The 23,878-nt window shown below is 46.5% G+C and overlaps 1 protein-coding gene across 4 annotated transcripts in view; it reads right to left on the bottom strand.

Annotated features, from left to right (window-relative positions):
• MAPKAP1 (MAPK associated protein 1) overlaps positions 1–23,878 on the bottom strand; it is an 82,494-nt gene that overhangs the window by 10,790 nt on the left and 47,826 nt on the right. For 3 of the 4 annotated variants that reach the window (XM_054284318.1, XM_054284317.1, XM_054284319.1), the window contains exons 9-11: positions 11,590–11,697; positions 6,502–6,642; positions 1,974–2,111 (exon numbers count right to left, since the gene is read on the bottom strand). In XM_054284318.1, coding sequence (XP_054140293.1) covers positions 1,974–2,111; positions 6,502–6,642; positions 11,590–11,697 — 387 coding nt within the window. The remainder of the gene's footprint in view (positions 1–1,973; positions 2,112–6,501; positions 6,643–11,589; positions 11,698–23,878) is intronic. The other variant, XM_054284320.1, reaches the window with a different exon arrangement.

Below are 23,878 nucleotides of genomic sequence, written 5' to 3'. Positions count from 1 at the left end.
AGGTTTGTGTTACAAGAGATAAAAACATGAAAACAAAATATATTGCAGAACTCAAAGACCTTATCTGTACCCAGCCTCTCTTTGCAATAATTCATTCAAGAAAGATCCGGGAATAATTTTTGATGTAAACTCTGCTACAAACATACATCACAGTGCTGATAAAAATCACAGACAAAACTTGTGAAATACAGTGAGTTTCATTCCTTTATGCTACTAAAATAACTTTTTTCCATTTAAAATTCAAGAGATACTGATCTGCTGTTCAGTTCCCCAAAATGCATCATTCTGAGATGTCACACTAAAAGTCTTTTCTGCTGGCCTAAAATAATGACTTTTGGAACATCTTTAGTGAGTTGGGAAAAGGTCAGCAGTTTCAGGAGGAAGTATTTTCTCCTTTTGGAACTGTGCTGAACCATTATTTAGTAGGAGAAGTTAAAGATGTTCACACAAAAATGAGCAAATAAGCCCCTCGGTACTGCCATGGTTGCCTTGGTTCCAACCTGTCAGTGTCCTCTGCAAAGCCACTGTGATTCTTCACTCAGTGGTCCCCATGAGCAGGCACTGCCCTCCTGCACCTGGGCTCTGTTTGGGGGTTGAAACTCCTGGGTTGGCAGGATCTGGGGACAAACAGAGCTCCCCACAGCAGCGGTGCTGCCTCTGGGGCTGGAGAGCCCCATCCTGCAGGACGAGGGGTCCAGGGATTGTCGCTGGTGCGTTGACAGCAGTGGAAACCTCAGGTTTCAACTGGACTTTCAAGTACAGCCTTGTTTTGGGGGCACCATTTTATCCCCTCAATGTCTGCATTTGCAGAAATGTGGGTACAGAGCAGAGGTGTGGCAGGATTTACCAGCACAAACTGCCCCTTGCACTGTACACAAAATCCTCACGTGTTTCAGACAGCCAGGTCACTGGGGAAGCTTCTCCTTGGGATTGTGCCTACCCAAGGACCATGAAATCTTGATGGAGAGACAGAAAAGGAAGACAACGACTAAGCCAAGAACATGGAGTAGGAAGGGGTAATGAAGGGGAGAAGGATATAGTTCAATAATTGCTGATAAAATCTGTGGCAGCCATAAATTTACTCTTCCAAGAGAATTCAACAGATCATTACCTCTGTAAATATGTATCACATAATTCTCCCTCTCTGTCACCTTGCAGATAAGTACTTAATACCAGCATCTCACTACCCTGCAGAGGCACAAGTGCAATAAAATCCATCTGAGCTTTTGAACTGCAGTCACTTTTTGATCATAGACGGTTCCATTTTGGCCCCACTGGGAGCCATTGCCCAATTCTCCCAGGGCCCATCCTGTGCTTTTTAAAACAACTTTTCCAGACAGAGACTCTCATTCCTCTCCTGACACAACAAGCAGAAGCCCTTGCTTTTGGAGTTGCACTCACAGAGCCAGCTCTGACCTCTGGGCAATGGCTGAGCTGGGATGTCCAGCCTGTCCCCAGACCTGGCTGTCACTGCTGTCCTGTCACCACCACAGAACGGAATGCCCAGAGTGGCACCTTCAGTGCCAGTGACCCTGCAGCCATGGCAAATGGGGCAAATCCAGGCTGAGCTGATACTCTCTGTGTGTCTGAGATCTTCAGTTGCACCAAAGACATTTAAAACCAGCCTGGAAGTTAAAAAGTGCCCAAGAATTGCCATTATGTTGAAACATGGATTTGCTGGCTGTGCTGCAGGGCTGGAGACAGCTGGGCAGAGCCAGAGTTCCCTTGGTGGCACAGTGGGCAAGAAACACTGAGTGATGCCATTAGCTGAGAGCAGCATCAGAGGACACTCGTAAAATGTGTGTCTGTTTATGCTGTGTTCTCTGTAACAGAACTGAGTCAGATTAAAAACATCCTGTAATGAAAAAAACACACCTAGAGAAAGAAAAGGACATGGTAGCAATAATTCTTTGGACATGGAGCACATCCAGGGAGGCAGAGAAGAGAGAACATAAATAAAAAGGACTACTCACTTGGGCTTTTTTCTTCCGCAAGGTCACAGGCACAGAGGAGTTCAGAATCGATTGAAATGGGTTTCTGCTTAATCCAAAACTTAGTGCTGGCCTTCTGATTAGTAACAGGGTCTATCTCTACCTTGTCTCCAGAAATACCTGAGATGAGAAAGAATAGAGAGCCACAAGAGTGATCTGTTTAACCGATTTCATATCAGCCGTTTGACACACTTTATAAATCTTAAATGGGCTGAAGGTATATTGCCCTTCTGGGCTTTCTGAAGGCACGGGAGCTTTGGAAACCAGAAGCAAATGGTTATCAAACTGCATTGATAATCTGCATTTTATTCTCCTGCATAAGCATACCAAAAGAAAGAAATATCACAGAAAAGATTCTTCTAAAGGCATACAGAGCTCTTCTGGAAGCAGTAGCTACACGAGCTGTGAGATTTATAGGAGATAGTGCTGGTTTTGCAGTCACCACTGCTCTGTGTAATAGACACTATCACCACCCACCCCTCTCCATCTGCTGTACAGCAGACATGCAACCATACAATAACAGAACCAGAGGTTCAGACTGTGCCGGGCTGGGAGGGAACCATCAGGATCGCAGAGTGCAATGCTGGCCCTGCACAGGACACCCAACAACCCCACTGTGCCTGCAGCACTGTCCCAACAGTGCCTCTTGAACCCCGGCAGGGCTGATGCTGTGCCCACTTTCCAGGGAAGCCTGTTCCAGAGCCCAGCCCTGCCCTGGGTGAAAATCCCTTTCCTGATATCCAACCTCAATGTCCCTGACTCAGCTTCAGCCCCTTCCCTGAGTCACAGCCACGAGAGCAGAGATTGGCACCTTCCCTCTGCTTCCCCTCATGCTGCAGCCCCCAGCGAGGTCTGACCCCACAGAGCACCCTCATCTCTCCTCAGGACACTTCCCTTCCCACCCCATGGCCTCCTTTGGGTGCTCTCTAACGGCTTCATGGCCTTTTCACATTGTGCTGCCCACAGCACTCAAGGTGAGCAGGGCAGAGGGCAAGGAGGATCCTGCTGGAACCAGCTCAGGAACAGAACCGACATGAGCAAACTTCCCAGGCAGCTTTTTGCACCTTAAAAACAATGATGTGTCTTCAGGCATGAGTTACAGCGTGAAGCTCGTGAGACATCAACAAAAGGAATATAGGAAAAAGGTATTTAAATATCATTTAACTTTTGCATCTCTGGAAAAAAAAAACAAAACAAAACCAGAAAACTCTCTCCCTCCTGAGGGTTCTGACAGGGCAGGAGCCTGGGGGGGTCTGGCTGCAGCCCCTGCCCTGAGACCAGGCCAGCCTCACCCACCCCTGGGTCATGGCAATACTCCCTAACCCAACAATCATTAAACACACCTCACATCAGAGAGATCACATTGCAATTAAGCATTGTATCAAGAGTCCAATTAACACCCAGGCTCCTGGAACTCACTAATTTGAGTAGGCTGAGGCTGTATCTGGAGCCCATTTTGGTTTGTGATTTAATTTTGGACAGATTATGTAAAATTGGTGTTGGTATTTCACTGTGATGGTTCATTATTCCAAATGGTATTTGCTGTAGTTTAAGGAAAATATGGAAGTTGATGATACGAAGTCTCATTTTCTCACTAAAAAAAAGTCAGGGGAAGTTCTAAAAATAAAGGTGCAAATTCTTGATGTGTGAGGGCTGTTCCCCATCCCTTCCTCTAAGAGCATCACCCCTATAAATATCCTCAAAAAAATGTCACTGTTTGGTCCTGCAACTTCAGAATTCACAGTCAGTCAATACTGTTAATGCACCTTGTTAATTTGATAGGATTTGTCAGGTAACTCCACTGGAAAATTATATAAAACTGTTCCAGATGAACAGATGATAGTGACATGAATTAAAGTGATAGAACAATAGTGGAATATAAACCAGAAATGACACCCAAAGTGGCTGTTGATTTATTGCCATCCTGAGTTTGGTTCTGGGCTTCCATGTATATTAGTGCTACAAATCTGGGTCCATTTAGCAGCGAGATGCTCATACATACATCACCAGCTCCTGCTCCAAGCCAAGGTCACTCCCCATTGCATCAATCTTCTCAGCAGAGGCTACTTCACCATTTTGTAACCATCTCAGATGGAACAGACTTCCTCCTCTTTCATCTTTTTTTTATCATGTAAAATACACTTTAACTTCTATTATTTTTATCTGCAAATTGTTGCTGTATACTTCATCCATTATTTCTGTATCTCGACATCGCTGGCTGAAGCTCACCCACATCCAGAGAGTACATTGACAAAGAATGTTGTCTTTTTTGTGTTATTGTTCTCACAATCTGGATGTGTTGAAACCTAAAATCAAAACAGTATTGTGTCTGTGGTTTCTGCAGTCTCTGTCTCACAGCACAAATCACTCATACTCAAAACCCAAGTGAAAATGCTCCTTCTACTATTTTTCAAATTCATTCATTTTGTCAAAAGGAATGCCATCAATGTGTGGGTCCAGTAGCAGTGTTCTGTTCTTGCTCCCTTTGTTGGGTCTGCAATTGCCCCCTCCCCTCTCTGAAACACTTGCCAGCAGTTGTTTTCCCAGACAATATGCTCCTGTTAGTTGTGCTAATGTAATACACGAGTAAATGTGTCTTATTCCTCCAGCACAGGATAGAGCCTTTGTAAAAGTGCTGAGAGCGCTGCTGTGTGTGCATTACCCTGTGATATGGGCAGAAACACAAACCCCAGACCTTAAACTGCCACCTTAAATGCAAAAGCCCCATCACTCAGAGGGCTGGGCACTCCTCCCATGGCCATGCACGTATCACCTTTTACTACAGAGCTACACACAACGTACAGAAAATCAAATGTACTCCCATGTTGTTCATAAGCCTTGTCTCAAATTCAATGGTCAGGCCTGAAAACAGCTAAAACATTTCAAAAAGTGCAATCCACTCCTGCACAGCCCCTGACACCACTGATCTGCCAACAAGGAGCAGAGGGGTGACACAGGATTTTTGGGGTCCCCGAGAAACCCTTGTCCTGTTACAGCTGCTACACAGAACTGATGGCACACAAAAGCTGCAAAGAAAAGTCTTTGCAACCGGCCATCACCAGGCTCCCAGGCCAGTCACCTCTGAATTAAAAACTTAGCCCCTGTTGTTGCCATTCCAGGGAGGAAGAAGCAGTCTGTCACTCAGGGAACATGCAACACGCACCAGCCCAAACCCACACTGCCCCTCAGTCCTTGTTTTGCCAATCTTGATCTTCTAATGTCTTTAAAAAATTCAGGAGAAAGCCCAGCAACTTACTCAGACTTTATCAAAAGGTTTTGATTTTCTGTATTTGCCCAAGGTTTGAACACCCTCCTGGGGTTTTCTTTGATTTAAAAAAAATGAAATTAGATTATAAAGTCCCATTGTCAGTGCACTGTCATCAAAATCACACAAGTTCACAGACTGTTATAAAAGGGAAATTTTATGCTCCTTACAGCACTGGGCAGGGTCAGCTCCTCCACTGCTGCACAAGTTAAGCCATTTGTTTCATTTAACAGCTCTTCTCCCTTAACCATTTATCTTTAGTGATCTGTCATGACCTTTTCAAGCTCTCATTTCTGACACTTCCCAGATACAGCGAGTCAAACTTCACTGGAAGCAAACTATCACACCCCGAGAGTTTGCTCAAGGCAGCAAACATGCCCAGCACTGCCCTGCTCCAGCACCAGAGATAAATCCTGCCTCAACTAGACAGCTCAAAATAAACCAAAAAACCCTCTTCTGTGAGAATTTTACACACACACACTCTTACATGTGCTTCAGGATGGAGGAGTGAAGGGACTGTGGTGACAATAATACAGGAGTTGGTACAGTTTAACAATCCTGAATTCTACAGAATAAATGTATTTTGTAAACATTATGGCACTTAATATCTTACTGCTGAATCATTTCTTTATGGAAGTATTTGCAGGAATGTCACAGGTCACCTACCAATGCATCATTAATCAAATTTTCACAATTTAAACACAAAGATAAAAAGCCATTCAATCATTTTAAAACAGTAATGGGGCTTTTATAATTCAGGATTCTGTCAGCCCTTGGCCTTCAGGTTTTCAAAAGCATTCAGCGAGCCAATAAGGACAATATAAAACCTTTAGAGAATGCTCATTTATTTTGTTCCACCTCAAATTTCCACCAGGTCGTTAAAAATCTTTCAGTCTCAGAAAAGGAAAAACCCAATAACTCCCAATTTTGCAAAGCCTCATTTAAAAATAACAAAACAGTTGGCAAGAAGCTTTCCATTAGGAAGCCTAGACTGAAAAAAAGAGACGAGGTCATTAAATAATGGCCTTCCTTCAGAGGCAACATGTGCAACTGATTGGGGATAATAAAAATACTGAAGTATTTTCAACGGAAAGCAATTTTTTAACTGCTGAAACGCCTGCAACGCTTTCAAGTGCTCCGTGAGAAAATGGAGCAAGGTGATGACGATGGATTCAGCGAGGCAGAGATGCCAGGCAGCACTGGCACAGCCCCGAGCTGCCCTGTGCCAGGCACGGGTGCATTTACCTAACTGCACGTCCGTGGTGAAGCGCAGCCGGTGGATCATGCTGACTTTGAAGGACTTGTAGTGGTGGCTGCTGAGCATGTCCTGCACCGTGGCTATGTCGATCTGGGGGTCCTCCTCCGACACCTCTTCTCCTCTGGAACCTGCAAGACAAGGCCCAGGGGCTCCTGAAGGGAGGTTTGGCTCGGGGCACACCTGGGCGTGCCCAGGGACTCTGAGCGGCTCCGGCACCAGGAGATGCCACCCTCCACCCAGGGCAGCCACCAGGCACTGAGGCCACGAGGGCAGGCACTTGAGGCTGCGTGGAGAGCAGCACACCGTGCTGGGGACCAGCTCTCTGGTGGCACAGGCAGCCCTGGACCGTGGGTACCCAGGGGACGAGCAGGGCACCCTGCTGGCCACCCAGCAAGGAGGCCAGAGCTGCCCAAAACCCACCCAGAGGCGTCTGTCTGTCCCCAGAGGTGCCTGTCTGTCCCCAGAGGTGCCCCCTGGATGCCAGCACAGATCCCCCATGTGCCAGCAGCACCTCGGGCATGCCGATGTGAAGCTGCACTTTATTTACTGATTAGTATTCTCATTACCACTGCAGGTATTGCCTTTATAAAAGGCAACAACTCATTAAGCCAAAATGCCAATTACTGAAAAAATATAACACGCTTTAAAGATTTTTTTACATTTTATGACGTTGGATTAACACCAATTTCAACATTACTATAATGTGATATATAATTGCACAGAGTAATTTCGATGCCAGCTGCTAATAAAGCACCTCAGCTCAAAATGATCATTCAGATGCTGGTAGATAAAGTGGCATAAATATGTTTGAAAACTGATTCAGCTTCTTACAGGAGATCCTGAGGAATGACACGTTTTGTTTAATATCCTGGCTAATGTAGTCCTAAAAGCTGAACCAACTGCCAGTTCAGAGAACTAAATTTGCTGCAGGAGATTAATGAAAACTCTGTATTTTGCTGAAATTTTAATAATGAGAAGATGAGATGATGGAGTTTTAGTACAGATTTTAAAGCTCCAGCAAAGCAGGTACCAAATTGTCAGATTTTTCAGTATTAATTTTCCTTGAGACTTGTACTGTTGGAGTGGCCTCAACACTTCACCACTGTGAGCATCTGCTGCTAAATGAGTCCAAAGCCACATGGGGAGCATAAAGCAGGAGATTCCCAGGACACAGAATTTCACCACAGCTTTCCCAGAGCTGCCCTTCTCACACACCACGGACCCTCCTTTGGGGAAGGGGACACCAAAGGGTTAAGCCACAAATTGGGCTGTGCCATTCGACTTGAAAGGATTCCAAAAATCAAATTAAACAGTCTCCATGTGAATTTATGCAGAGCCATCTTAACACTGCAAGCACTCCATGCTCCAGAATGACAAGATAAATTGTAATGGCTCCTTCCGAGACATTACAATGCATTTTGTCACAGACCCCTGTGTTAATGTCTCTATACTATGGATTATCATAATGTATCATGTCAAACCCTCATGCTGCACTACTCCAAAGATACACTGAGATATGTCAAACTTTTTGGTGCACTTAAAAGCATCTTGAGGGGCTGTGGCGTGGCAGAGCCCGGCGGTGGGGCAGGAGGGTGGCAATGGCACTGCTGCCCCCCTGCCCAGGACCCTCTGCCAGGCTGGGGGGTGCCCACAGCCCTGTCCCCACGCTGTGTGGTGACAATGGCACCTGTGCTGGGACAGGAGCTGGGACAGGGCAGCAGAGACCCCTCCAGCTGGGCCTGGGCTGCCCACACAGCCCCAGGGCACGCCTGAGCACCTGGAGCAGAGGGAGCTCGGTCACTCAGCCCAGCTCCCCACTGGAAACCCTGATTTCCAGATGAGACAGCAGCAGTGGGAAAGCAGCCGCAGCTGCACCAGGAGCCAAAGCAGAGCCTGCTCCCACGGGGACCCGCTGAAGCGGGAGCCTCCTGTGCCAGCCCTGCCAGCCCCAGCACGGACAGAAACGGCTCCTCGGGAGCAGCCAGCACTGCAGTGGCACAGGCAGCTGCTGCAGGGACGGGAACCTGCATTTCCCCCATAAAACAACAAAACACAAAGTTAACTGCACTGCAAAAATGTCCCTTATTACATTAATGTACTAGAATATTGCTTAATGAAAGTTCTTAATTGCAATACAATTAATTACACACACAGAGTCCCCAATTACATTTTCCAATAAGACATTGGCTTTGCTATAGGTCTAAAGGCACTAAACCAATTTTAATATATTAAGACCAATTTCCCTTGAATACTAATTACTATCTAATGATAAAATGAGAAAGAGGAACTTTCCAGAAGTAAGATGGCAAGAATAAAACTAAATTAGCCATGAACGGCTTCCTACCACACATAAAGGCATTTCACATTACAAAGTGCAGCTTTCAGTTTAAAGATAAATCTTTGTGCAAGTTAAAAGTTCTGCACACTGGAAGCAGTTTATTAGCTTGAATGCTATTAGTAAATGCTGGCTGGAAAGGGGATTTCTCCATACATATTTCTTAATAATGGAAAGTTTTTGTTTCATTTAATACCCTGAAATATAAACTTTCTCTTTGCCCAAAGGAATGTGGCTGCTCTTCTCCCAGGAGATGCTTGCCATCATCCATATATATATTTATAAATGACTATGAGACTATGAAGAGCACATTTACAAGTAATAGCTGTTACAACTGAGTTTTTTTCTGACTGGCATATCAAAGCTAAAAGTATTTCAAATCAAGACAGAATGCACATAGTGAATATTTCAGTTCGCTGATAGGATTGTCAAGCCATTATTTTATTAATAGTGCAAAACTGTCAATATTTCTATTCTAATGTCATGCCAAAAGATAGCTCCTAAGCACCCCAAAATCCATTTTCTGACTGCAGGGGAGAGCCAGGCTCTGCCCGAGGCAGGGACAGTGAGTGATCTCACAACTGGAGCCCCTCTGTGCAGGGCCAGGGCAGGGTCACGCTGCCTGGGCAATGCCACCCCAGCAGGGCTCAGAGCACCCTCCTGGACGGGCACACAGGGTCACCCTGCCTGGGCTCAGAGCACCCTCCTGGACGGGCACACAGGGTCACCCTGCCTGGGCAATGCCACCCCAGCAGGGCTCAGAGCACCCTCCTGGATGGGCACACAGGGTCACCCTGCCTGGGCTCAGAGCACCCTCCTGGACGGGCACACAGGGTCACCCTGCCTGGGCAATGCCACCCCAGCAGGGCTCAGAGCACCCTCCTGGATGGGCACACAGGGTCACCCTGCCTGGGCTCAGAGCACCCTCCTGGACGGGCACACAGGGTCACCCTGCCTGGGCAATGCCACCCCAGCAGGGCTCAGAGCACCCTCCTGGACGGGCACACAGGGTCACCCTGCCTGGGCAATGCCCACCCCAGCAGGGCTCAGAGCACCCTCCTGGACGGGCACACGAGTGCCAAGGAGGGCAGGGGCGCTCCCCAGCTCAGGCAATTTGGACCCAGCAGCCTCAGGGCTCCATCCCACAGCTCTCCAGGGCTCACCTTGGGGTCCCTGGCCTGGGAGGGAAGGGGAGCAGTGCAGCACAAGGACTTCAGGAGCAGGGACAGGAGTCCCCTCAACACTCTGACATTTATTCTGAGCCAAGGCTCCTGAGGCTCTCCTGGAGCAGAGCAGACTGACTGCCTGCTGCTACACCACGTACAAACCTCCACCAGATTTACTCCTTCAGTAATGGTGCAACCTGAACCCAGGCACTCATGAGAGCAAAGACCTGCGGGGGATACAGCTACAGGACACAGCCTGGATTCCTCCACAGATGATGAAAATACATTTAAAATGCAGTATCTGCAGTATTCTTTTAATTACACAGCCTGGGTTTTAAAAAATGTTATTTTAAATCACAAGCAAAACCCATGGAAGTATGACTAGTGAGGATCATTTCATAGATTAAAAATCAATACAAAAATAATAGGTGGGATGCAGACGTCGGGGAATTCTGGCTTGTGGAAGAGCACAACTCGATTAGCGAGGTCAGAATTGCTCCATTTCCTCAGCACAGCCCCCCTGCTCCCTCTTGCCAAGGTCTCTCCTACGGTTTCTCAGAACCATTTTGTGCAGACATGAACCAGGAGCACCAGGAACATTTTGGGAGCAAGTGCCACCCCAGGGAGAGCAGCAGCCAGAGCTGAGTGCCCATCCCAGCCCCAGCAGCTCGGGGAGCTCAGGCTGCTCCTGTCCCTTGTGCTGCACCCAGGGCTGCTCTGGGGAGGCTCTGCTGGGATCAGATACAACTGCCGGGGCCAAAAGGCACCACTGAAAGGTTTAACCCTTGCACAGAAGGAACAAACTCTTCCACTGCTTGAAGCAGGCTCTCACAATGCTGTGTGCAGTGTTCTTGGCTGAGGGCAGGACTGTGACTGGTTTTACTCATTAGTACAATCAACACTTTTACACAAAATGGAACGAAAGAACACCAAACCTGAGAGCATGGCTGCTGTAAAGAATGAAGAATGGATCAAAATTCCATGGGGAACAAACACAAACCAATGTTAAATGTCTTTTTTAAAAGTTTCTTATTGTTTCAAGTAAAGAAATAAATCAGAAGATAAATATTAGGATCATTAAAACAGTAATAGAATAAAAATATTTGAGCAGAGCTGGAGAGAAGATTATTTGTCTGGCACTTCAAAAATCATCAAACTGCTGCAGTTATTTCTGCATGGCTAATTTCTTTAAATTGCATTAGAAACCCCCAGGGCCTCTGACAGCCACACTGACAGGGCACAACACCCTGCAGACCAACCCAACTCACTGAGCAACGTCTGCAGCACAGACAGGTTCATATTTCGTGTTTTTCAGGGTTGGTCATAACTTTACAGAGCAGTTTAACAGCAAAAGATTAATCATGAAGTGATAAACAGGATGCAGACTATTTACTAAAGGTATGAAATCCATCATTTCCCTCTGGAATATTGTTTTGGCACCACGGAGAAGTGCCTCGGGACAGAGAGTCTCGTCAAAACGTACTTGCCCAGACAGTACAGCTTGTGTTCCAAAATACATAACTTATGTGAGTTTAAGCAGTTTACAAGAGCAAAAGTGAAAAGGGGAAACATACTGTTCTCCCGGACAAGGCAGAATTCCAAAGTGCTCTGGCTCTCCAAGGTACAGTCTAAATCTACTGGGACATTAGGTTCACTCTGCTTCTCCAGCCGATACTGAGGACCTGCAACATAAAGTAACTTGTAAAATCATCTGTTTTCTAACAAAGCGATGGCTTAGCACGTTCAACTCACACGAGGTTGCTGGCAGCCCAGGACACAGCAGGTGGGTGTTGACGTCCCCGAGCCCCTTGCCAAAGGAAGGGCCCTGTCAGCAGCTGGAGGATGCTGTGGAAGGAAACAGCACATCCCACTGTCCACAGCTGTCCCTGCCCTGCCACACCCCTGTCCAACACTCCCACCTGTCCCTGCACAGGTGAGGCTGCACCAAGCCCCTGCCTGGAGTGGGAAACACCCTCAGACCTCACCGTGCACCCTGGGGGCATTTTGGGGAATCTTTCCTGAGTGAGGAAGGGCCCAGTGTTTGCTCCCTGCTGCCCATGCCTCTTGCCTGCACAGAGCACTGGAAGCACCTGGGAAGGAAATCAGCCCTTACTTATGGACTGCATCACACAGAGGGATAGATGCTGCTGCTTTGAATGAATTATTTTCACGTTTTAACAGTAGGTCTTGAAGGTTCAGGTGCCAGCTTCTTTCTGGCCCAACCAAATCCCCAAAGTAAGGACAATATAACTTAAAAAACTATTTTACAACTACAGAAAATGTATAAAAAAATTGGTTTTACAAAAGGTAGGCCAGTAAAAAAAAAAAAATCTTCTAGTTGAATGGATCCTTAAACTACATGGCTTAACTGGAACAAAACCAGGACACTGATCCAATTCCAGGTGAAGCCCCTGAGCCTGCCCCAGCCCTGCTGTCCTGACAGGGGCTGGGAGAGGCCCTGGTGGGGTGGGGACAGACCCAAGTGCCTCTTTAACTAGGTCTCAAAGTAACAAAAAACCTAGAACTGAAATTACAAAATCTGTTCCCTCTTCACCACTACTTAAAAGATTTCTGACTGTTTGCTGACTTTGAATTACGAGCATGTATATGATGAAATATTTAAAATATATAAAAAAATTAAGTCTTTCAGCCTCAGATGGCATGCCTAAGGAATGGAATTTGTTGGCCAATTTATTTTAAATTTACTACAGCAGAATTTCAATTACAGCTGCTCATTCCATCTCCCCACAGCCGCGTGAGGCACTCGCTGCTGGCCGGGCCGTTCCCTCCCTGTGGAGCGCTGGGCACTCTCCTTATTCCCAGTGCCACCCAGCAGGCACAGTGCCAGGCTTTCTGCGGGGCACAGGGGGCTCCCACCCTGCCCAGCACAACCACTGGAGGCACGGGATGCTGCCAAAGCATCAGCAGGGCACAGCACGCAGCACAGAGAAAGGCAAACAGACCCAGCACCAAACTGCCCCTCTCCCGGCTACTGGAAATGTGATTAACTATTTAAATTTAAAATAAATTAGATAAACACAGGCCTGCTTGTTAGGCAGAAGCAAAATATACCGAATTGAAACAAATCTCAAAGCAGTAAATCAATTTGGATTCAAAATCTGGTGTAGGTTTAAGAACAGGACCAGTGAAAGCCAAACACAATGGCTTTGTCTGTCCATCCCAAGCACCTTCCAGAGATTCCTGAGCTACATCCAAGGGCACTGCTGGCACAGATCCGAACATCTGTGCTGTTGGTACCCAGTCCCAAAGCCCTGCTCAACGGGGGCAAACCCTGACGCCATGGAAGGGTCAAAGGTAGGCAGGGCTCGTGGTCCCTCTGTGAGGATCCGATTCCACCCCAAAAACATCACCCCCATCAGAACCAGTCCCCACGCTGCTGAACCCTGAGAAAAGCCATCAGGGACACCCCTCGACACACGCTGCAGTGCCTCAGGGTCATTTCTATCTGGAGCAGCTGGAGAACCCCATGATCAGGTAAACTGTTTTACCCAGTTTGTGTCAAGCCTGTATTAACTCTGCTAGGAAAGCAGGGAAAGAGAGCTCCAGAGCAGGTCAACCTGCCTCATGGATAACTCCTTAAAACCAGAAAATACGGAGAAAAATACTGAGAAATGAATAAAAAAGTGCAAATGGATTTTCAGAGAGTATCTACTCTTCAATTATGCTTTAAATATCTGTCCACATTTACATGACCTCTGCTTGCCAACAGATGAAGAACGTTAGGCTGAGTCTGCGGAGGAGTTTTACTATCAGGCTTCTCTCACAAGTTCAAATGATGTCACTGTAGCAGGAATATTGGATAATTTAATGGTCCCCTAATGGAATCCTGCTCTGTGAATTTCAACAAATTTTCAAGTGGCAATACCAAAGATGGATTTTATGGATTTCTGTAATCTCATGCAAATGTTCAATGCAGCTGTAAAATAAACCTTTAAAATCCTGGCACGGACTGTGTTGGCCAGTGTCCCAAGCCAAGCTCTGCTGCTGCTGGCAGCTCCCAGGGCTCCACACTCCTCCTGGGGTGATCCTCCATCCCACACATCCCTTCACCTGAATCCCTGTGGGACCACTCTCACCTTGGATTCTGTCCCCAGACACCCACCTGGCTATTTCAAGACACCCCTGAAGAGACAGGAATGTTCATCAGGAACTAAAAACAAGACCCCAGGACCCACAGCTCCCTATGAGCGCACAAAGGTGCCTGGGAAGAATCCCACCCTGTAATCAAATTAAGGGTTCTCCTTGCACAAGGGAACAGCCACCTGCATACCAACAAACCAATTCTGTTGCCATTTAAGCTGCAAAGCTTTCAGAAAGGGCTTTTGAAAGCACGACCCATCAGTTCTAATTTTTAAAACTTATCCTTTCAGTCAAGACTAGAAAAAGGCCCATTCCAACTTTTATCTCCACTACAAAGTGCTGTTATCTTGGGCTGTTGTCAGGAGCTCTCTCTCTCTTTCTGCTGACAAGCAGAGACTAGAGAGATAAGATTGGGAACGAATCTCACTTCTCTGAGTAAATAAATAATCAATACTCATCTAAATGTAAATGAGAAAGTATCCCCCTCTGATAACAGGGCTCTTATCAAACAGCCAATTTTCTGCAGACATTTGGCCTCAACCAAATCACCATCATTCAGCCCCAGCCTAATGGCTAAAAATCGTAACTAAATTGAACCGATCACCAGAGATCAACTAAGTTCAGCCATGGCTACTACGGGTTCAAATGTTTGGAATGCAATTTTTCCCCCATTAACTTTCAATAGCAATGAAGAATGCCACGGTCAGGGGTGAATCTGCACAATAAACAACACTAACACTGAAACAGGGAACCAGGCTTTAAACAAAACCCCAACTAAACCCCCTCCATCTCCAAACTAGTTGCCAGGGTGAAATAAGGATTATAGAAAGAATATTTAATGTTTGTGGAGTTGCCAAACCTAAACAAAAAACCAGTGTCAACAAAACCATCCAAACTGTTGAAAACTGAGGCGACATTTTACAGCATTTGTCTCTGTAATAAAACACTTCCCTATGCCTGTATATCCCCCTCTTCACCTTCAAGAGCTCCCATAATCCTCACCAACACCCCACTTCCACCTGTGCTACATCAGCTGTTTCTGTTCCCTTTACAGTCCATGCATTTGTCCAAAACACTTTTGAATTTCCCATTTCCATGACATTTACCTCCTGAATTTATTACCCTGCGTGAGGAAAAGTATTCCTCTTGTTCCAATGAGCCACTGCCACCCCAATGTTTGGGGTGAGCAGCTCCTGTCTCTGAGCTACCAGGATAAAACCTTCCCAATTCACTGTCCCCACCACCTGCACTTCACAGACACCTCTCGTACCCAGTTGTGCCCTTTCCACACCAGAAAAGCCCTTCCCTCCTCAGCAGCTGCTCCTCATTTCACGTGCCTGATCCATTTCCATACTCATCCCTTTCTGCATCTCTTCACTTCTCTTTTTTGAGACAAAATACAGCAATTAAGACGTGGGTACGTTGGGATTTATGGACTCAGCTCTTGATGCTCCATTTGTCTTTCTGCCTGCTCCTACACGGAGCTGAAGTGTTCAGAGAACTACTGTGATGATGCTGGATACTTTTCCTGACTGATGGAAGGTAATTAGAGCCCATCATTGTACACATATAGTTACAGTTGCTTTTCACCATGTATATTATTTTGTACTCATTGACACTGACTTCCCTCTCTCGTTTTATTGTCCTGTCACTCAGCACTGTGGATACCTCTGCAGTGCTTCACAGACAGCTTTTATTTGCACTATTCTTACCTCTTTTGTATCAACAGCACATTCTGTCACATCAGCATTCACATCCTTCCCATGCCCCACATTAAGGAACAATGCAGGTTCCACCAGTTCCACTGGAGCTCCACCAGTAACCTAGTTACTAATCACCAAGGGCCATTATTCCTATTCTTTGTTTCCTGTCTTTTAATCAATTATTAATCCATGTGAGGATCCTCCTTCTCATCCTGTGACAGCTTAATTGCTTTACGAGCCTTTGTCAAATCTTTTTTGGAAATCTAAGCGTGCCATGGCAAACCCACCATCCCCTTCAGATGGTCTCTGGCTCCCTCTCAGCGTGCTGGAGCACAGCCTGCCCTGCCACAGCCATGCCCCTGTATGCTGCAATTGCTCACATGCCATCCATTAATCCTGCTCCTTGCTAGGGGCTCCTGTTACAATTTCTGTTGGCCTGGTGAGAACGCCCAGGCAAACCTGTCTGTCCTTGAACCCCTTCCACAGAGCGCTGCCACCTCCCACACTGAGAGCAGCTGTGTGAGCAGCACCTTACACACGGTGCTCGTGGGGCAGCACCGCCAGACCCTGCTCCTGCTCCCTCTGCAAGCACCACGGGGCCACAGAACGGCCCAGGGAACCTCCTCCACTGCCTTCCTCTGCCATGCAGGGGCACCTTCCCTGCCCCAGGCTGCTCCAAACCTGCTCAACCCGGCCTTGGGCACTGCCAGGGATCCAGGGCAGCCACAGCTTCTGGGGCCAAAGGAAATAACAAAGGGAAAGAAAAAATAGCAAAGAAAAAAGAAAGAAAAGATCAGAAATGTGGGCAGTTAGGCAGCCACAGCCCAACAGCCACGGTGACAGATGCTGGCCAGGAGGGAACAAGCAAAAGGGAACTGAGCACAGGCAGAAGGCAGCAGAGCAGTCAAAAACCCCTGTTGATAAACACTTAACACTGATGTCTGCGGGACTTTCCATTTCAAGTCCCTCCTTTCACAAGGATTTGTGATTTATTGCTTTGCTGCTCCATCCCTGGGCTTTGAAAGCACGATTCCGCTTGAGTTTAAACTATATTTATATTTATTTTTTTGTTATCGCTTTTTTATTATTGCTATAGAAAATATTTGCTGGAAATATGTTGCAGCTATTACAAGGTCATAAAAAAGAGGAGATTTATGTATTTCTATCATTTCAAATAGTCTGTCAGAAAGTATCAGTCGTGCTAAGTGTAAGACTGCTGGATTCCAGCGCTCCCTCTGCCACCACATGGGCAGCAGATGGAGGAATTAAAATAGCTCAGTGTGGAGGCTCCTTGGGTGCTGGCTGGGAGGAGGGAAACCGAGGCAGCTCCTCGTCCCTGGGGAGGCCTGGGGGAGCCCTGGGTGCTGGACATGGCCCAGGGGATGAGCGCTGGGCCATAGCAAAAGGGCAGAGGGAGGAGCAGGGTCAGTGCACTGCAGAGAAAGGGGGAACAGGGAGAGGCTCAGGAGCCTTCTCAGAACATGACAGAAGGGGCAGGATTCCATTGTGTGCTTGGCAATGACAATAAAACAACGGAAAATATGTAAACAGTGAGAGAGGAACTGGCTGCAGAGCAGAATGTTTACATCTCCAATCCTGCTGCTGCGAGGACGTCTTAAATCTGTTTATCCGCTAAAAATCCCCAAAGCCCCTCAACACCTCTGAAGTGGAATAAAGATTTTATCATTACAAATGCAAATACTGGTTAATAAATAAAGATATTTAAATAGTGAAAACAAACTTTTAACATTATGCACAAGCACGAGAGGTTTTTTTTAGCCCAATCTGTTTTTCCTTAACTTGCACTGTTGTGACATTACCGAATTTTACACACAGTTATCTGCCGCTCTCCACAGAAATACAGATGGTTTTTGTAGAAATAAACAGTCATTTATATGAAACAATTGTAAAATAGTTTATGGAAACCAGTGGTGTAATGCATTCAAATAAATGCCAGGCCTGGTTGATGGAGAGCCAAGGTGTTAAATCACACTGCTCAGGAATTCAGCTGTGGGAAACAGATAGTAAATCCAGAGTGACAGAATTTCCAGTGATGGCAAAGGTTTCTGACATCTAGTCCAGTACACAAAAACTACAGCAGTTCAAACCTATTTTACTTAACACTACCTTGACAGCCAGTGAAATTAAAGAATTTAGTCAAAAGCCCCTTAAAAAGAAACAAACACTTCATTTCTGGATTGCTTTTCTGGGGAACAGCAAATGTGCAGCACGGCCAGCAGCAACCCGGGCTGTGCACAGCTCAACAGAAGGGTTTTACTTAATTGCTACCTTTTTGCATTAGCAATGTGCAGCTCTAAAAAAAGCTGAGACAAAATCGTCATGTTTGATCTATAATGTAAAGCACCTACAGCAGAAATCCAATATACAGGTTTTATTTTAAACTCTGCAGCTGCCCCGCTCCCAGCCTGGCCCTAAAATGTCACCTAAATTACAGCATTATTACCAAACCAGTAGAACCAGTAACCACATAGATTCAATACCAACAGACCCAAAACTGTTCAATATTTCACCTTCATTCTGGAGGCTGGGCATGAAAAATTCTCCTGGGCTGGTACCCAGCCTCTCCCCAGCCCAAGGCACAGGGCTAACGAGGCACTGCTGCTCTGACCAACTATTCACACACTGCATTCCCAGTGAGCTGTTCCCTGCACACCAACACAGCGGGGTCTGCTCAGCATCACGGGCTGGGGAGAGGGAAAGGGGGAGTGGGATAAATAAATCATCCTGCTGCAGAGCTGAGCCGGGTCGGGCAGGAGGAAATCATTCCCAGCAGCTGCATCGGCCCCTCTGCACCCAGGGGCTCACCCTGCTCCAGGAAACACCCCCAAAACTGGGCAGGGAGCAGCTCTGCCCCTTCCAGCATCAGCCCTGGTTGGGAGCAGTGAGGGGAGCCAAGCACAGCCCTGGGAATGCTGAAACAGCCCTGGGAATGCTGGCACTGGTGCTGAGTGCATCCCAGAGGGGTTTGCAGGGATCCCAGAGGGGTTTGCAGGGATCCCTTAGGGGTTTGCAGGGATCCCAGAGGGGTTTGCAGGGATCCCAGAGGGGTTTGCAGGTAGGGCACAGGGGTTTGCAGGGATCCCAGAGGGGTTTGCAGGGATCCATGCAGGGTTTGCAGGTAGGGCACAGGGGTTTGCAGGGATCCCTTAGGGGTTTGCAGGGATCCCAGAGGGGTTTGCAGGTAGGGCACAGGGGTTTGCAGGGATCCCAGAGGGATTTGCAGGGATCCCAGAGGGGTTTGCAGGTAGGGCACAGGGGTTTGCAGGGATCCATGCAGGGTTTGCAGGTAGGGCACAGGGGTTTGCAGGTAGAGCTGCTCATACCCTGCACCAGGCTCTGCAGGGCTGCTGTAATGATCCAAAAGCACCCGGAGCCAGAGCCACTCACAACTACCATTAAGCGGAAAAGCACGAGTGTGAACACAAGGAAACACAAATTAATTGGCTTTTCACTGTCACAGATGCTGGGGCTTCCATCCCAGAAAGAGTCAGAGCAAACATATGCATCGCCTACTCGAACATATTTACTTTTAAATTTAAACTCCTCAGTTACCATCATTCCATGACAGTATCAAACTTTAATGACAGTTTATTCTAACTGTAGTTCATCTGTTAGAAGTGCTTTAATCCACAGGGCTGCAGCTTTACATGGTTTATCTTTTTAATTCTCCTTTTTCAAAATGTATAAATAAATACATATATGTGCAATCAAAATACACACACACTTCCCTTTACAGACATTTTTTTGTCTTACTCTCCCACCAACAAGGTAGGATGGGGAAGGAAAACCCCAGCAAGGCCCACAGCTCCTCCAGCAGCTGCTTTAGAACATTTAAGTCACGAAATTTGACATGAAATGTGGTGCTGACACTGACACGTCAGAAACTGAATTTTCAAACACAACTCAGAGCTCTCCTCCCCAGCTGCTCCTCACACAAAGATGAGTCCCAAGCAGAACTCTTCATCTGAGAGTCCCCAGGTTCTGAGGGTAACCTGAACTTTGTGTGAACAAATCCAAACCATGGCAATAACCAACCACCACAAAACCTGGCTCTGTAACAGACTGTGCTCCCAGGAACCAGGGGTGGAACAGGCTCCTTTCCCTGCCCTTGGCAGCTGCAATTCCTCTGATTCTGGTGTAGGGACTAAAATATGATATGGAGGCTTTTATCTTTAAGTCCTGCGCCTGTTTCTTGAATCTTTCTCTTTTCTTATTATTCAGCTTCCTGTGGCAGTGAAATAATACACTTAAACAGACCAGGAAGATTATTTTAAACTATTTTTGGTCACTTTACACATTTTAAAGAATGCAAAAAGCACTGGTTGACAGCTGTTAGGGACTTGAATGTTATTGCAAAGCAGCTGTTTTCATTTATTGAAAAAGTATTAATCTTTCTCCAAACTCACAGAACACTGAGCTAATAACTCTCCCTCTAACCTACGGAAAATACAGGTCACGTCTGTGCAATGTTGGCAGAAGGTTTTGTTTATAACAATTAAACTTGTAGAGCATTTTGTTCTTAAAAGGACTGAGCCTTTCTGGTCGAGGGATGTTTGCAGTCGGAGGCAGCTATTAAATAATAATCAGTAGCATGTTCACCCTGCAAAGAATTTCTACTTGAAATCAGACAAGATTAATCAGAGGAGACTTCTCTGTTCACTAGAAATTTCAGATGGAGAGAGGCTGACACGGACCAGGAGCAGGCAGGATTATTCCAACATTTCAGCATTTTATGTTGTTTAGTTTTGTCTCTCATCTCCTTCTAAGAACATTCGGTTTTTATATACTGACATCGATGCTTAATTTGTTTGAAAACAAAGCCTCTGCACACATTCTCTCTGCATTGTTATTTACTTTACATTAGTATTTATAGTCCATTCAGCTGAGCTCTGGAGGAGAAGGCAACTGGCGTCCCAGGGAATGTGTTTGTGGAAGAGCAGCAGGAATGAGACAGCTCACAGGCACGGGGATGACTTCCAAGTGTACATACAGTTCCTGCACATATTTAATTTGAGAATCACCATGGCATCAAGATACATGAAGTATCAAGGATGAAGTCACCATCTTTCCTATGTTCTTAAAATCGTAATCCATGCAAACATATTTTACAGGCAATATTGAGTGCAGGCTTTGGTGCAGATATAAAAAGCCTGATAAGATCTCCTGCCTGCTGCACTCTGTGGGCTGCTGTCAGCCCCAGCCCCAGCTGCCCTGGGAGCAGAGCATGGGCTCTGCCTTCCACCTTGGAAGAGCTGTGCCTGCCTTGGTCCCTCTGAGCCTCCCTAAAAAAGCAGGATTTAAAGTGCACACTTACCACAACCCAGATTTCTTACGTGTTAATGGGGTAACACATGAGTACTGGTGAAAGTAACACCAGCAGAAACACACACCAGACTGAGCGAGCAGGAAAATCATTTCCCAGTAAAGCAAATCAGGTTCCAGGGGTAATGGTGTTTTACAGTTCTGCAACCTGATCTGCACGACCTACAAAGCTTCCTCTGCCAGGCTGAGGGTGGGATTCCAAGCGTGCCCAACAGCTACCTGCTCCAGAAGTTAATGGTAACTGATCTCTGGGGAGCAGAATTATCCCAAGCACTAAAACACCCCAGTCTCACCTTCTAAAACAGCTTTTCAGGACTCGGTTATTAGAGCTGTTCAAAATCCAGACAGCACGGTATCTGACATTTTTACTGATAAATTCAAGGAGAACAGGAAGTTCTTATGCTCCCAATCTCCAGCATGTGAGTTCTTTTCTGCAGATCTGCCACACAGCAGAGAGATTTTATATTTACACCATCAGCTGCTGAAGTGCACAAAGAAAGGAGATGTAGGCACGGCAGGATTATACAAAACAATCCTTAAACTACCCCAGGACAGGAGGGTTCTCCAAGGGCTGTTATCCCAGAGCCCAGCCAGGTCCCTGTGGCACTGATGGAGATTCCAGCTCCCCTCTCTGTGCCCATCCTCGGCTCTTTCTCTCCCACGTGAGCTATTTTCAGAAAACCCTCTTGCACAAGCAATGCCCCCGAGCCCCCTCAAGGTGGCCCATCCTGGATTAGACCAGTCTCCCCTAGAAGCCCATCCCAGAACTGCAGTTTTATTTCCAGCTCTCCCATGAAATATGCCTGTGCAATACACGCTGCTGAGCAGGCAATAGGTTAAACAAATTGATGATAAAGTATTCGACTTCGTTAGTTTTCATTACCATAAGAAAACATCAATTACATTTTCTATTTTATGAGTGTACACAGGGGAATCCATTACAGTAAGGGAGAGGCTGTACGACTCCTGCTGCTGCTTCTCTCTCAGCAGAAAGAACAGTTTGTTTCTAAAGGCAGCGACACCAGCCCAGAGGAAGGGAAGGCACACCGGCGTGTCTGCATAGACAGCTCCTGTCCTGATTTATCCAGCCTGGCTCCAACTAATTAAACATCTGCCTCAACCATTTCCTCTGCAGATTTATCTTCTCCAGTGTGCAGCACCGACTGGGTGTTACAGGCTCTTTGCTAACTTGCAGCCATTCCTGTGCCTCTCCCAGCTGGTGATCTGGGCACGTGGCAGAGATGATCCAGTGCTCCCATTAACCCCCGTGGGTGCCTGTGGTGGGACAGGTCACCAGGTCCCCCTGTCCTGCTGCAGGACAGCCACGTCCTCCAGGAGAGGACTGGGGGCCAGGCTCTCTGAGCTACAGCACATCCAGGTACTGCACCACCTGCCCTTCCCCTTGGCTGGCTCAAATACCATCATTTAAAAACGGTCAGAGTTCATATGTCAAAAGCCCTGAGACACTAAGGAAGAAGAATTGCAAGGAAGGTGAAATAGTTTGAACAGTTTGCAATAATTTTATCTAAATAGAGCTAGGCACAGTCAGAATATTGCTGCTGTTTTTTCAGGCCCTTTCTATGAAGAAAAGGTTCTAGCCCATTTCTGTCTCCTAATGATCAGTATTTTGCTGCAACAAATAATCTTTACTGGCTGAACAAAGTATTTGGAGAAAGCTAGCCTAGTGTTTTAGCCCTAGTCATGCTGAACAAACCCTTCCCAATTGTACCACAGGAATTCCTCAAATTTTCCTCACCCAAAGTAGCCAACCCAGGTTTGCATTTTCCTGCCAATTCAGGACCAGTCTGAAAAATGCCCTGTAAGTCAGTGGTGAAAACAGATCAGAAAGCCACTGCTTCTACCAGTACTTGACAACAGCATAAGCTGTAATGCAATAACTCATCTGTCCTGAAAAGGCTGATCTGGAGACCCACTGAACACAGGCAGAAAAGCTCATGGGCATTTCTGTTTTATTAAAATATTCCAAAAACTTTAAATAAACACGTCCAGCCTATTTTTAGTAACGACTTTTTAAAAATCAGACCAACCAGCTTTAAAGGACACATTGCTGAATGAGGAGAAATGTTTCTCCTAAATTATGTCTTATCTTTTATTCAGAACTTTGACATCCTAATCCACTGGTTAATAATGACCTGAAGCACCCTGGCCCAGGCCTGTGCAGTGCTAATGCTCTGATCTGCAATTCCATTTACCCCTGCATCTCCCAGTGACAGCGAGAGGCACATCCCCTGCAATGGCGAGGGATCTGGGGGTAGGTGAGGAATGATGGCAAAATCTTTCCTTTTGCTCCTGCTCCAGTGCCCACTGTGGTGGCATCCTGAGCTCTCCCTGCCCTCACAGCATGGCCAGCCCGTGGCAGATGGGACTGGAACAGCCTGTCTGGATCCAGGGAATTGGGAATAAGGAAAGGTTTGGATAAGCTAAGTTAATGTTAATAAAAAATTCTGATACATCCCTATATACCCTGTTCCTGAAAAGGGTTCTGAGCAGGAGGGCCAAGGCAGCAGAGGTGAATGTATTAGCTGAAGGAAGAAATGCCAGGTCCATTCCTTCTCTAAACTACTGAGCAAAAATAACAAAGTCAAAGCAGAATCAAATTTCAGATGGACAAAGAATAAAACATCTGTTACACGAAGGGGGGAAGCAGTTTAAAGACTGAGCTAAGTGAATCCTTTAGCAACCTCCCTTCAGGGAA

The sequence above is a fragment of the Melozone crissalis genome, unplaced genomic scaffold (genome assembly GCF_028551555.1).
Source record: "Melozone crissalis strain CALT ecotype California unplaced genomic scaffold, PUWL_Pcris_2 ptg000041l_1, whole genome shotgun sequence".
Lineage (NCBI taxonomy): Eukaryota > Metazoa > Chordata > Aves > Passeriformes > Passerellidae > Melozone > Melozone crissalis.
This window is presented reverse-complemented; position numbering and strand designations above follow the sequence as displayed.